This window comes from Moschus berezovskii, chromosome 1 (genome assembly GCF_049115385.1).
Source record: "Moschus berezovskii isolate FMDL1 chromosome 1, NW_MosBer_1.0, whole genome shotgun sequence".
Classification (NCBI taxonomy): Eukaryota; Metazoa; Chordata; class Mammalia; order Artiodactyla; family Moschidae; genus Moschus; species Moschus berezovskii.
Genome location: NC_142460.1, coordinates 15,294,413 through 15,309,589, shown reverse-complemented (window position 1 = coordinate 15,309,589; position 15,177 = coordinate 15,294,413). Strand labels below are relative to the sequence as shown.

At 40.4% G+C, this 15,177-nt stretch overlaps 1 protein-coding gene across 2 annotated transcripts in view; it reads right to left on the bottom strand.

Annotated features, from left to right (window-relative positions):
• RAB5A (RAB5A, member RAS oncogene family) overlaps positions 1-15,177 on the bottom strand; it is a 33,463-nt gene that overhangs the window by 4,749 nt on the left and 13,537 nt on the right. For both annotated transcript variants that reach the window (XM_055417134.2, XM_055417126.2), the window contains 3 exons: positions 2,549-2,700; positions 2,128-2,250; positions 73-166 (listed from right to left, as the gene is read on the bottom strand). In XM_055417134.2, coding sequence (XP_055273109.1) covers positions 73-166; positions 2,128-2,250; positions 2,549-2,700 — 369 coding nt within the window. The remainder of the gene's footprint in view (positions 1-72; positions 167-2,127; positions 2,251-2,548; positions 2,701-15,177) is intronic.

Below are 15,177 nucleotides of genomic sequence, written 5' to 3'. Positions count from 1 at the left end.
TCAAACCAAATATATGCCCCCAGTATAACTTGTTTTAACTGTATTTACTGTGTGCAAAAAAGCTCATCTTACCTATTGCCATGAATATTTCATTTACATTCATTGATGTTTTAGCTGATGTCTCCATAAATAATAAACTGTTATCATCCGCATAGGACTGTGCCTCCTGTTTGCATAACAAAAAATGAGATAAATGAGGTACTTTTACACATGCTATTACTATACCTCCCTTATTTTTGTTATTTAAAAAAAAAAAAAGAGGCTTCCTTAGTACTATTCCAACTTGATCACCTATGACCAACAACTGTATAATAAGCAATCACTTACAGCTAAAACAAAGGTAAGGGTACTGCAGTTATATTTCCTTTTCGTGCCTTAACTTCTCGCACCACCCCAGCTTGCTTCATCTGGTCTCCCATGAAATCTGCTTTCAGATGATGAGTCTGAGAGAGGAGGTGGTGGGGGTGCAGTCACTAAGCAGCGTCTGACTCTGCCACCCCCTGGACTGTAGCCTGCCAAGCTCCTCCGTCCATGGGACTTTCCCGGCAAGAACACTAGAGCGGGTTGCCATTTCCTTCTCTGGGAGAAGAGGGAGGCCATTCTGTTCTAAATACCATAAAACTCTCTGATCTCTATGGCAATTTACTTTTACTTATGCTCATTCCATGCAATGAAGACAAAGGGAAACCAAACACTGAACACTGACTTCCACCACTAAACGGTGCCCTGTGTGTATTTAATCCTGAATGACTTCTACAAGCACTACTGTGAGTATGTCATGAGTCATCTTTGAAAATTTTACTACTACTTTACAGGGTCATGTTTTACAGTTTACTTGTATTATTGTTTTTGAGGCTCACAGCTGTTGTGAAGAACCATCAGTTCTCTTTCCAATTTGATGAAGAAAACAAAACGAAGTTCCTTTGAAATGTTATGTGACAGGGCCACTTCTGACTCTAATGTAACTGCTCTGCGTGCGCCTCTATGCTGAGGAGGTAATGATCTCGGAAAGCGTAACAGGTGATACCATACCTCACAGGCTGTTACAGAATTAAAGGAAACCACGTGTGCGCATGCTCGGTTTACTGCCTAACAGTGCAGGAACCAGTGCTCTTTCTCCCGTGTGAATTACTCCAATACCAAAGAAGAGGATTATCCCATCACCATTATATACTTAGTGACCACAAGCAAACTTCTCTGGTACAGAAGCTAAAGAGCAACAGGATGGGAGATTCTAAAAACGCCTAACTAAACACAGCTGCTTTATTTTAAATGACCGTTTTGCAGCAAGGAACGTTCTTCATTAGCTATATTAGAAAACATGCAAACTGGATTTTTAAAAAACTTTTATTTTTGAAGACCCTTTTAAGAACAACTACACAGGTGCATGTGACTATGTGGGCATGCATATGTGTGCTGATATGTACAGGTAAATTTAAAAAGTTAGGAAGGGTATTGAAGGGATTAGGGTAGGAGGCAATCACTTTTTGCTTTATATACTTCTGTACTGTTTGTGAACAAATTACTTATTTTGTAACTGTTTAGGTCAACAAAATCTTTGAATCAGCTTATATATTACAATTAAATAAAGATATTTTAAAATTCTTTACTGTGAGTTTCTTTACACATATGTGTGAGATTCTCGGATATATGTAAATTTTATTTCTTTAAAAAAATTTTTTTTAATTTTATACTGGAATATAGTTGATTAAAAATGCTGTGTTAGTTTCAGGTAGACAGCAAAGTGATTCAGCTACATGTATATACATATAGCTATTCTTTCTCAGATTCTTTTCCTATTTAAGGTGTGACACTGCTCAGTGTCTGCCACACAGTAGGTCCTTGTTGGTTATCCATTTTTGGACAAAACAGTGTGTACCTGTCCATCCCAAACTCACTAACTATTCCTCCCCCCACTGCCCCGTAACCATTAAGTTCATTCTTTAAGTCAGTCTGTGAGTCTGAGATCTTATTATAATGAGATTTAATTACATAGTATACCACATGTCTAATTACAAAACATACCACATACCATTTATCTAAAAACATTCTATCATTTGTATAGTTTTAAAATTCAAGTGTGGACACAGAAGAAAAATATGCACCCACAAGTTAAATTCAGCATACCTGGAAGTCGACAGCTCTTTTATTTGCCAGATCGGCCTTGTTTCCTGATAAAGCTATTACAATGTTGGGACTGGCTTGCCTCTGAAGTTCTTTAACCCAGTTTTTGGCTCTGGCAAAGGACTCCTGGGAACAAAGAGACAGCTATTTGGCACAGGCTCAAAAAATAAGGAGCGTCTTTGTGAGATGAGGCTTTAAAGACCGTCCAGTGTGACTCTTGGAAAGACATTCTTAGGACTACTGTATTATTTGAGACACTTTCTTGTTTTTTAAAATCAGCTTTTCTATTTTATAAAAGCTTTGGCAGAAATGTCATACTTGGCTAACAAAAAAAGATTTTAAAAAATCTCTTCTGTAACTGAAATTCTGAGTACTAGAAACGGATATTCAAACAAGTTTCAGTGTAGAATACATCTCTACTCACCTCGTTCGTGATATCGTACACAACTATGGCGGCCTGGGCTCCTCTGTAGTACATGGGTGCCAGGCTGTGGTACCTTTCTTGGCCAGCCGTATCCCATATTTCAAACTTTACTGTCGTGTCATCAAGACACACCGTTTGAGTTAGAAAAGCAGCTGAAAGAAGAAAATGTCTGCAGTAAGTTTATCATTTTTCTCCTAATATTTTAATTTTATAGAAAACACCTGGAAACCTTATTTACTGCATACTCACAGTTAATAGTGGCTTTAAATACCTGCAAAATCTATGCTTCAAAGCTAGATTCATAAATGCTTGCATATAAAACCTTTGTAATAAAATCACAGATTGAAAGTGCTTCTTACATTCTTAAAAAGTATGTTATAATATTAACTTTAATACAGTTCTTACTGGAAAAGACTCTGATGCTGGGAAGGATTGGGGGCGGGAGGAGAAGGGGACGACAGAGGATGAGATGGCTGGATGGCATCACCGACTCGATGGACATGAGTTTGAGTCAACTCCGGGAGTTGGTGATGGACAGGGAGGCCTGGCGTGCTGTGATTCACGGGGTCGCGGAGAGTTGGACACGACTGAGTGACTGAACTGAACTGAAGCTGTTTTTACAAACTCTGAATTTAAAAACTTTAAATTGTAAAATGATTTAGGAAATACATATGTTGACATTGTGAAACAATGGTGGGTGGTGGATGAGCAGACCTGTAACTCCCATCTAGGCTGACAGCAGCACGCCAACCCTCTCCGCTCCCCTGGGGTCACTGGCACGCTCTGGGAGTTCAGTGCCAGTTCATCATCACTAAATGAGTGTATTTCTTGTATTATTCCATCAAAGCATCGTCTGTAATCGTTACTACCTCAACCTAGACTTATTAACAGAGATTCAGTATCAACTCCTAGCTTTCATCCTTTGCTTTATGGATTTTTTGATTTGTACTTTTTCATCTGTTCTTTTCTCAGATTTTAGTAAGAAAGTAACATTTTACAATGATATTTTTGCTCTTAAAAAGACGGCTGTCATATCTCACAAAGAATTACTGTATCACTTATTTTCTCACTTGTTTTCTGAGAATAATATGTTTATACTATGTCTTTTAGAAACAAGATTCTCCTGGCTATAGAAATAAGCATCAGGAAAGACCACATGTATATTTATGAAAAATAAGAAACTGATTTATAAGAGGTAAGTTATAAACAACTGAACTGTACTTTAACCCTAACCTTTCAGTTGTTAGTTGTACGAGAGGTCAACAAGACCAATACCCAGCCGCTCCCCAGCACAGGGGTCACACAGCAGCACCCCCACAGTTCCCCTCCTTCATAACCATGGTAACTAAACCCTGCTGCTCCATCATTCACAATACTTGGTATGCTTCTTCCTTTTCCTTTTAGCTCAAGGTGTATTCCATTTTTTTCTCTGAAACTGGCATAGATTTAAGTTATAAAGGTTTCAAATACTCTGTCCTCCCATGTAAGAGAATTATTATTCATTCCTGTAAATTGTAGCCGTTTACCTAGTGATGTCAATCTTAAGAGATTTACTAGTTAATATCACTATGCTGAATAAGTCATGTTTAATTTTATTTATACCGCTTATATTAAACGTAATATACATTTTTCATGCTATCTTTATTAGGTCAACTGACTGCTGTGATGGCTTTAGGATCAACAACTATAATCTTCTCAATTTTGCAACCATCGTAATAGGAATGTCTTTATTTTCAGCTAAATTCTACTAATAGTTCTGTGAATTCTCACAAGTGGCTCAGTTCAGTTCAGTCGCTCAAGTCGTGTGCGACTCTGCGACCCCATGAATCCCAGCACGCCAGGCCTCCCTGTCCATCACCAACTCCCGGAGTACACTCAAACTCATGTCCACAGAGTCAGTGATGCCATCCAGCCATCTCATTCTCTGTCGTCCCCTTCTCCTCCTGCCCCCAATCCCTCCCAGCATCAGTCTTTTCCAGTGAGTCAACTCTTCGCATGAGGTGGCCAAAGTACTGGAGCTTCAGCTTCAGCATCAGTCCTTCCAATGAACACCCAGGATTGATCTCCTTTAGGATGGACTGGTTGGATCTCCTTGCAGTCCAAGGGACTCTCAAGAGTCTTCTCCAGCACCACGGTCCAAAAGCATCAATTCTTTGGTGATCAGCTTTCTTCACAGTCCAACTCTCACATCCGTACATGACCACTGGAAAAACCATAGCCTTGACTAGATGGACCTTTGTTGGCAAAGTAATGTCTCTGCTTTTTAATATGCTATCTAGGTTGGTCATAACTTTCCTTCCAAGGAGTAAACGTCTTTTAATTTCATGGCTGCAATCAGCATCCGCAGTGATTTTGGAGCCCAAAAAAATAAAGTCTGACACTGTTTCCACTGTTTCCCCACCTATTTGCCATGAAGTGATGGGACCAGATGCCATGATCTTTGTTTTCTGAATGTTGAGCTTCAAGCCAACCTTTTCACTCTCCTCTTTCACTTTCATCAAGAAGCTTTTTAGTTCCTCTTCACTTTCTGCCGTAAGGGTGGTGTCATCTGCATATCTGAGGTTATTGATATTTCTCCCAGCAATCTTGATTCCGCCTGTGCTTCTTCTAGCCCAGAGTTCCTCATGATGTACTCTGCATATAAGTTAAATAAGCAGGGTGACAATATACAACCTTGACGTACTCCTTTTCCTATTTGGAACCAGTCTGTTGTTCCATGTCCAGTTCTAGTCATATTTAAAATATACGCCAATGAAAACTTCTTTTACCATACAAAATCAGCAACAGTATTTTAAAAAATTCTGTATGTACAATAAAGGATACCAAAAAAGTACTATGTCACTTTTTCACAGAGATGAAAAGTCTCCATGCAGAATTAGTAAACAATTAAAAAAATTAAGTACTCCTTTATAAATGAAAGGGATAAAAGGTAAGGAATGCATCACATAATACAATCCCTTTCTCAAGTATAGTTTGATGCAACTTGAAAAAACTGGGTTATAATTTGCATTCAGACTTTTGTTTTCTCTGGTCCATAACCACAAAGTACAGTGATAACAAACAGATTCATTTACACTTTCATAAATCAACCTAGCCTCAGGTAAAAAAAGTATGAATTATGCTGCCTTAAAGGAAATATAATGTGATTCTCCAACCAGTTAAAGACACCACAAAAGGCTATCAATCTTTTGTTTATAAATGCATGTACAAAATGACAAAACCCAAGAAAAAGAAATTTCAACCAATACATTAAAAGAATAACAATCCCATGACCAAGTAGTTTCTTTCAGAAATACAAAGCTATTATACCAGAAGGCTAAAAAAGAAAAATCATACATTATTTAAATAAACTATAAAAGGGTATTTGAGTCAATATTCCTAATAACACACAGAATTCCTCCTCAAAACAGATCAAGTGTCAATTTCATCCTTAAGCCTGAAACCAGCATTTTACACAAAGCTCTTAGGCAATCTCTCTAAATCTAGAAGCCAGATATGAAAGTCAAGATCACAATTATGTAATATCACTTCAGATAGTCTTATAATAATTAAAGTAACAAATTATTATAAAGAGACATTATTTGGAAGAAGCAAGAAGACTAAAATGAAAATCCAAAGACACCAGCTAAAATGACGCAGATAGTAAGTTCTTTAAATAGGCTGGTAAAGATCAAGGAAACTGCCTTACAATACACAAGCGATGCCCAGATTTTCAGTGGTATGCTGGGAGAAAACTTGATCCCATCAAATTAGCAAAGAACAAGGACAATCAGCTTGCTCCTCGCCTCTCTGCGAAGCTTTCCTCTGTCACACACCCTTCCAGTAGGCCCTGTCTGCGCTGCTAGAGCTCCCTGTGCGAGGACATGTTTCATACTTTCTATAATTACTGGTGTACAGGATCTTTTTTAACAGATATGTACAATTATTCTGGACTATTCTGACTAATTACAGTTTCCAAATAGGAAAAAATAGGTATTTCAAAAAGCCTCTCTCAAGTTATTATGTAACTAACACAACCTCAGACTACCAACAAGATCTTTTAACTTAGTAACACCATACTGTTAACACCGTATGTTAAAAAGAGCCTGATTTGGGGGGAGGAGAGAAAGGCCAATATTAGAGGCCAGTGGAACGAGGTTGAGTACAGTCCCAACCTTGAGAACTATTTAGAAGTGCTGTAGTGCCATGAGAGCAGAAATAGGGACTAAAACAGCCCAGCATTATGAACGTTATATACTGCATGACCATCAAGATTTCCCCATATCCTCAAGTTTTCAAGGACTACTGAAGGATTTAACTTCTCCCGTAAGTCAGTCAAGTATAGAAGATATCTTCAAATCCTCAGTCCTTCTAGAAGGACGTTACTAGTCATTTATAAAGTTGTAAAAATAAATTCTCAAAACATAAACTACTACATCAACACTGCAGCAACATTAACCAACCACCAACTTACCTGAATCTGCAAAACCACTTTAATTTATCCAAAATGTCTATTTTCTCGCTAAGAACCATCCCTTTCTTAGACCTCTTCAGTTTTCTCTTCACTTCCATCACCAGCACTAGGTTTTCTTTTCAGGCCCATGTTTCACAAAGAAACAGCTTTTATCACTTTGAGAGTTACTATGTACGCAATGACAGGCAGAGAAAAACAAAGCTGCGTTGAGATGCGGGTGCCAGCCTGTCCAACAGGCCCCCTCTGAGCTGACACGCTCAGCTCCTATAGCAAGCGTGGCGGCAGGTAACACTGCAGTGTGCCACACTATAGATTACGTGACAGAGCCTGGGGTCAGCTGAAACCAGCTGAAACTGAGAATGTTAAATCTGTAAAACCCCAAAGCGTGTAATGTGTAAGACCCTGATAAATAATAAGCAAGGAGGGGACACTGGGTGAGGGGAGACCACCCCCATCAGCAGCATTAACCAAAGGTTCACAACGAATAAGAGAGAATTCAAACAACTAAAATGAGTCCACATGAACTAAACAGAGGGCAAAAGAGAAAAAGCACAGAACCAGTTATCACCCCAACCCTCAACTTACTATTTTACCAAGTTGATAGGAAAGAATTACTTTATTAGAACTGACCCAAAATCCTTAGATCTATCAGATTTGATTATATAAAAATTAAGGTCCTTAGGTTTGTAATTAAAACATGTGTCACACATTCAAAACACAGGGGCAAACACATCTAGAAAAATTTCTACAGTGGATGCTATAAGCTTGATTTTTAATATGTAGAAACCTCATGTAAATCTTAAGAAAACTTATACATCAAAGATAAATGTGAAACAAAATTCACAAAAGCCATCTAACAGAAAAAAATCAACACCACTAGTAATCAACAAAATCATTCTCAGAGCAAAAACAGTTAAATTTTATCCCTTAACTAAGCAAAATTGAAAAATGAAAGTACAAGAGTGTACAACAAAAACTCATGCTCTGGTGGAGACACTGTGTAACCGTTCTGGAAATAATTCTGCCAACATGTGGCAGAGACACAAAATCACTCTTATTTGTTACCGTAACGTCTCATGGAGTCTCTAAAGTTGGTATGGGAGCAAGGAGGGTAGGGAAAACACACCTTTTAAGTTTGAAGTATTTTTGTATTTAACAGTAAGAAATAAACTAATGTATAAGATGGCTAGTAAACACATGAAAAGATGCTCAACATTATCAGAGAAATGAAAATCAAAACCACAATGAGGTACCATTTCACGCCAGTCAGAATGGCTGCTATCCAAAAGTCTACAAGCATAAGTGCTGGAGAGGGTGTGGAGAAAAGGGAACCCTCTTACACTATTGGTGGGAATGCAGACTAGTTGCAGACTAGTACAGCCACTATAGGGAACAGTGTGGAGATTCCTTAAAAAACTGGAAATAGAGCTGCCATAGGACCCAGCAATCCCACTGCTGGGCATACACACCGAGGAAACCAGAACTGAAAGAGACACGTGTACCCCAATGTTCATCGCAGCTCTGTTTACAATAGCCAGGACATGGAAGCAACCTAGATGTCCATCTGCAGACGAATGGATAAGGAAGCTGTGGTACATATACACAATGGAATACTACTCAGCTATTAAAATGAATGCATTTGAATCAGTTCTAATGAGGTGGATGAAACTGGAGCCTATTATACAGAGTGAAGTAAGCCAGAAAGAAACGCACCAATACAGTATACTAACGCATATACATGGAATTTAGAAAGATGGTAACGATGACCCTATGTGTGAGACAGCAAGAGACACAGGTGTAAAGCAGACTTTAGGGCTCTGCGGGAGAGGGTGAGGGTGGGAAGATCTCAGAGAACAGCACTGAAACGTGTACATTACCATAGGTGAAACAGAGAAAGTTCAGTGCAAGTTCAATGCACGAAACAGCACGCTCAAAGCTGGTGCACTGTGATGACCCAGAGGGACGGGATGGGAGAGCAGTGGGTGGGGGGTTCAGGATGAGGACACGTGCACCCATGGCTGATTCATGTTAACGTATGGCCAAAACCACCACAATATTGTAAAGTAATTCTTCCAATTAAAATAATAAATTAATTTTAAAAAATAATGTATAAATGAAAGGCACTGATGGCTTGATAAGTACCAAGGAGGAATTAAATTAAAATTTACAAAATGACCTCTTAATTGTCAAAAAGCAAAATTATATAAATACTTTATATATATAAATATACATACATACATACATATATAAATGTCCTCCCTTAAATAAAACTTTCACAAAAGTGGTGGATTTGATGCCCTATTAAAACTAAAAGGGTGTAGTAGTTAGAGACGGGAAGACCTTTGTTCAGGATCTCAGATGTAGATCAGGGACTTGGGACCATAAAATCCAAGTTTAAGGTTGTTTGGAAGTGACGCTGCAGGGGAAGCCCTAAAGGCTTTAGAGCGAAGGAAGTCAATGGTTGCGTCTGACGGACCTGGATCCAACTTCAGGGATAAAGGTGGCGAAGACTGGCGGAGAACGAGGCACCAGAGTCGCCTGTGAAGGCAGACACGGGTTTGCTGAGAAAAAGGGCATCAACGGCCACTAGTGTCATCATATTAATAGAATGAACTTTACCAGACAGATGAGCACTGACTTCAGATGACAACACTGCACACAGACAGGAACGTATGGATGGTTTAAAGCCAACAACAGAAAAAGAAAAAGCTGAGGCCATTTTTATTTTCCATGAAAACTGCATGTGTGTGTTGCAGATGAGACTACAGAGCACTGGGTTAGAGAGCAAAGAGGGAGATAAGCATTCACAGGAGGGTCACAGGCCAACGGAGGCGACAGCGGAGGAAGGGATGAGCACAGACTGCGGCAAACGGGAGCGCGCAGCAGCCACACGCAGACCACAAGCGCCAGAGGGGCGGCGAGGTGCGCGTCTCCCTGTGCGGGCCACCGTTCAACAGACGGCACGGAGTCCCTTGCTGGTCCATGGTTAAGACTCCGCCTCCCAGTGCAGGGGACAGGAGCTGAACCCCGGTTCAGGGAAGCAGGACTCCATACGCTGTGGGGCAACGAGGCCCGCAAGGCACAACACAGACCCAAAAACGGCAACGTTCCCCAAGGTAAATCCATCCTATGAGATGATCTAACACTCACCAGACTGACCTTCTTAAACATCTGATAAGAGACTGATAAGGGACTGGGGCTTCCCTGGTGACACAGATGTGAAGAATCTGCCTGTGATGCAGGAGACCCGGGTTTGATCCCTGGGTCAGGAAAATCCCCTGGAGGAGGGCGTAGCAACCACTCCAGTATTCTTGCCTGGAGAATCCCATGGACAGGGGAGCCTGGCGGCTACACCCCATGATCACAAAGAGTCGGACACGACTGAGTGACTAACACTCACTTTCAAGGGGTTGGTATCCAGAATATACATAGAACTCCTACAACTTAGCAACACACAAAAAATCCAAACTACCCAGTTAAAAAAGTAGACAAACAACTTTAATAAACATTTCTCCAGAGATATACAAATGGCCAGGAATTTCCTGGCAGTCCAGTGGTTAGAACTCAGGGCGTTCACTGCTGGGGCCCAGGTTGGATCCCAGGTGAGGGAACTAAGATTTAACAAGCCATGTGGCGTGGCCAAAGGGGGGAAAATACACACACAGACGGCCAAGCAGCACACGAGAAGATGCTTGACATCACTACTAGAAAAATGCAAATCAATACAAGATACCCCTTCACACCCATTAGAATAGCTACTATCAAAACAGCAAAAAACAACAGTCCACAAAGACGGAGAGAAATTGAAACCCTGTGCACTCAAAGTGGGAATGTAAAATAGCGCAGCCACTGTGGAAAATGGTATAGAAATTCTTCAAAAATATTAAACACAGAGGTACCATATGATCCAGCAATTCTACTTCCAGGTATATGCTCAAAAGATATGAAAGGTATTTGTACACCAATATTCACAGCAGTGTTATTCACAATCGCCAAAAGCTGGAGGAGACCAAAGAGTTCATCAAAGGATGAATGAAAAAGAAAAATGTGGTATATGGAATATTATTTTCCCTTTAAAAATAAGGAAAAATTGACACCTTCACAAGATGGATGAACCCTGATCACATACTAAGTGAACTAAGCCAGTCATAAAAGGACACTATCATGTAATTTCTCATATACGAGTGAGGTTCCTAGAGCAGTCAAATTCATAAACAGGATGGTATTTGATAGGGGTGGGTGTGGGAAATAGGGCGTTATTGTTTAATGAGTAGGGCTGGACGTGATGCCTGCACAACAGTGTGAATGTACCTAATGCTAAATGTACATTTAAAATGGTTAAAATCATAAAACATTTATTATGCATATCTTAACACAACAAAAGTCATTCAAGCAACATCTGAAGATAACTGCTGCCAAATGAATACAATCTTGGAGCACACAATGATACACAGGGAAGAGTCTGCATGGAGTCATGCAAAATGAGATAAAAACAATAATCACTTTTTCTCTACCACTGTCTAGGAGGAAGATACACTTTTAAAAGACTAATTCATGTAAGTTTTTTCAGAAATAACAAAAGAATAAAAGAAGCCAATGTGTTTTTATTTCACAATCATAGCTTGATGGTTATTCTTAAAGGACACTACTCTTCTAAGGGAATCTACTAACCAGGACTAAGCTAGTCACATGTCCAGCTGAACAGGATCATATTAGTACATTTAACAGTACACTAATGTATACTGTTTCAAAGTTAGCTGCAGGAGTTTGAACTTGGTTAGTATTAGCCTAGTGCACCAAATGTGGTCACCCGAGATAAAACCAGTGTTTGAACCCTCAAGGCTGACAGACCGTGGTCACCACACCAAGGGGACTCACCGGACAGGGTGTCTGTAACAATGATGGACCTAACACTAAACTGGGGAGCAGAATGGAGGCACAGGATACAAACAGGAGCGGGGAAGAAAGGGGCGAAATGTGAGAAGGGAGAGAAGGAGCGGCTGTTACAAGCTAGTAACCAGCGGACAAACGCTCCCCAACAAGCATCAAAAGAAGACATTTTGTTGTTTTTTTACTTTTTGGCCGCATCACATGGCTGTGGGATCTTGGCTCCCCACCCAGGGATGGAACCCACACTTCTTGCAGTGGGAGTGTGGAGTCTTAACTGCTGGACAGCCAGGCAAGTCCCTATGAAGGACATTTATGGACAACAGATACGCTGCTGAATAGTTTAAACAGTACTTAAAAAAAATCCCTGCAGGGACTTCCACTGTGGCAAACCAGTGGCAAACCAGTGGTTAAGACTACATGTCCCCAATGCAGGGGGCACAGGTTCGATCCCCGGTCAGGGAACTGAGATCCCACACGTTGCATAAAGTGGCCTGGTTCTGCACCTCAGGAGCTCAGAGCTCATCACGCCAACCTGGCAAAGGAGAAACTACAAAAACTGAAAAATCAATAATTGTTCTTGATCTGAAACAGTGAGGTTACAAGGCAATCTACCGCCCCCAAATTGGAGAAATAAAGACAGGTTGGTACAGAAAACCACGGCGTCTGAGCAGTCACCCGAGGAGACCAGTGCTGCTGCAGGAACTGTAACTGGAGGCCAGTTATGGACAAGTCTGAGTTAAAACTCCAGAAGGACATCCCTGGCGGCCCAGCGGCTGAGAATATGCCTGCTGATGGTACACAGGTTCGGTCCCTGGTCTGGGAAGATCCCATATGCCGTGGCACAACTAAGCCTGTGTGTCTGGGGCCCGTGCTCTGCAACAAGAGGTGCCACCGCAGTGAGAAGCCCAGCACCGCAGTGAGAAGCAGCCCCCAATCACCGAACCTGGAAAAAGCCCACAAGAAGCAAGAGAGACCCAGAGCAACCGTAAACAGACAAACTCCAGGAGAAGCCGGCAGGAAGGGAGGCACCACACTCCTGTGGGTTTGACAACCAGGAACTAGATTAGGCTCTCACAGCAAATATCAGAGAGAAATCCTCTCCTGCTTCTGACAAGGTGAGGGGAAAGGAACCATTCTGAAATAAACGAGATCATCATGTTCTTAACAAAGCCCGTCCACATAAGAAAGGAGCTGATCTGAGCACAGCCTGCTGGGAGTATTATCAGACTCTTAACGGACCTGGAGAAGGAAATGGCAACCCACTGCAGTATCCTTGCCTGGAAAGTTCCATGGACGAATGAGCCTGGCAGGCTACAGTCCATGGGGTCGCAAAGAGTTGGACCCGACTGAGCGACTTCACTTTAATGGACCTGGAGAAAGAAATATCCAACTTAAGCCAGTTCTATCCTTCCACGTGAGAGAAAGGAAATGTCTAATTCCAGCCCATTCTAGCCATCCTGTCTTGTCTAAGGCAGGGGAGAAAAAAAAACCTGATGACCACTTGCTCAACAATTCTACCGTGCTACTAAAAGCGCACTTACAGCAGTTGCTTTTACTGTATCATATCCAGACAACAAGAAAAGTTACAAGGCATAATAAAAGGCAAAAAACAGTTTGAAGAGACAGAAAAAGTATCAGAACCATATCAGCAGCAGAAATGATGGTATTAAAAGACTGGGAATTGGAAACGACTAATGAGCTAAGAACCCTAATGTGAAGACAGAATGCAGAGAACAAACGGGCAATGTCAGCAGAGAGATGGAGATACGAAGGACCCCCAAAAGTGCCGAGATCAAAAATACTGAAACAGAAATAGAGAATGCCTCTGACAGACTTCTCGGATGACTGGACACAGCTGAGCCAAGAACTCAGACCTTGAGGTCTATCAACAGAACCCTCCGAAGCTGAAATATAAAGAGAATCAAGACTGGAAAACACAGAACAAAATATCCAAGAACTCTGGGACAACGACAAAAGGTGTATCACATTCATAATGGGAATATCACAAGAAGAAAGGAACAAAATATGTGAGGCAGTAAAGACAGAATTTCTCCCAAATAATGTCAAACACCAAATTACATACCCAGGGAGCTCAGAGAACACTAAGAAAGATAAATGCTGAAAATTCTACACCCAGACACATCCTTTTCAAACAAAGAAACCAAAGGTGATGTGCAGGATGGAGCCCAGGCTGTTACGCAAAGGAGGCTGCTTCCCCCTTTCTCTTTAGTGACATCCCTACTCCACTGGGTTCAAGAATCTAGCACTGAACAGTTCCCAGGCCTGAAAGAAATCTACCAGATTTTTTAAACATCACTGGCTTTGAAAGTGACGTTTAGTGCTTAGCAATAATCCTATCTAAGTGAGTTTAAAATAAAAGTTCTAGGATCTGAGAATTTTATAATAGAAGACTGGAAAAGGGCAAGCTAAAGAAAGCAAGAAGAGACACAGAAGACTAGACTCCAGAGGAAAAGTTCAGAAACCTATAAACCCGGATAGAATTACCTGTGCTAAGCAAGGCCCAAAGAAGTTGGGAATCTCTCTCTCTAAGGGAAGAAAAAAGTGATGAAAAGACTGAAATTCCTTTGATACCATAATCATTAAATAAAATTACTTTGATTCAGTAACCACATCTAGAAACAGATCTTACAGAAATAAATCCAGAGGGGAAAATTTCTAAGAATATATTCAATATTAGATTATTACCCAAAATAGCAAACAAAATGTGAACACTAAATGTCTAACAATAATGGTATGGTTAAAATATAGATTACCAGTTACTGAAATAAATATGAATACAGAGATATTGAGTATTATCACTAATAAAGAGAACAGAATATGATACTATAACTACAAATGATTCTATATAAAAATACCATGCAGTTATAGTTTACAGAAAATGGAAACATAATGGGACTCTAAAATATGAAAAGATGCTTGACCTCATCGTTATTAAAAAAAATACACTAAAAAATGTAGAGATCCATGTATGTAAGCATGGTGAAGACCTACAAGTGCGACACTACCCTGAGTGAGTAAAACAGGGTGACAGGCGTTCTGTGCATTGCTGGGGAGGGCAGTGGAAAAAATGTATCAGAATTACAAAAGTATGTAACTTTTGACACAGCAATCAGCTTCAAGAAACTTGTTACAGAAATACTTGGAACACATAAGAAATGACTACGATATTATTCACTGCAGCACTAACACGCCAAAGTATAAAACTACTGTGCAAATCTGAAACTAGAACTGATAAAAGTACTGACAGGATCCATTCAATGGAATG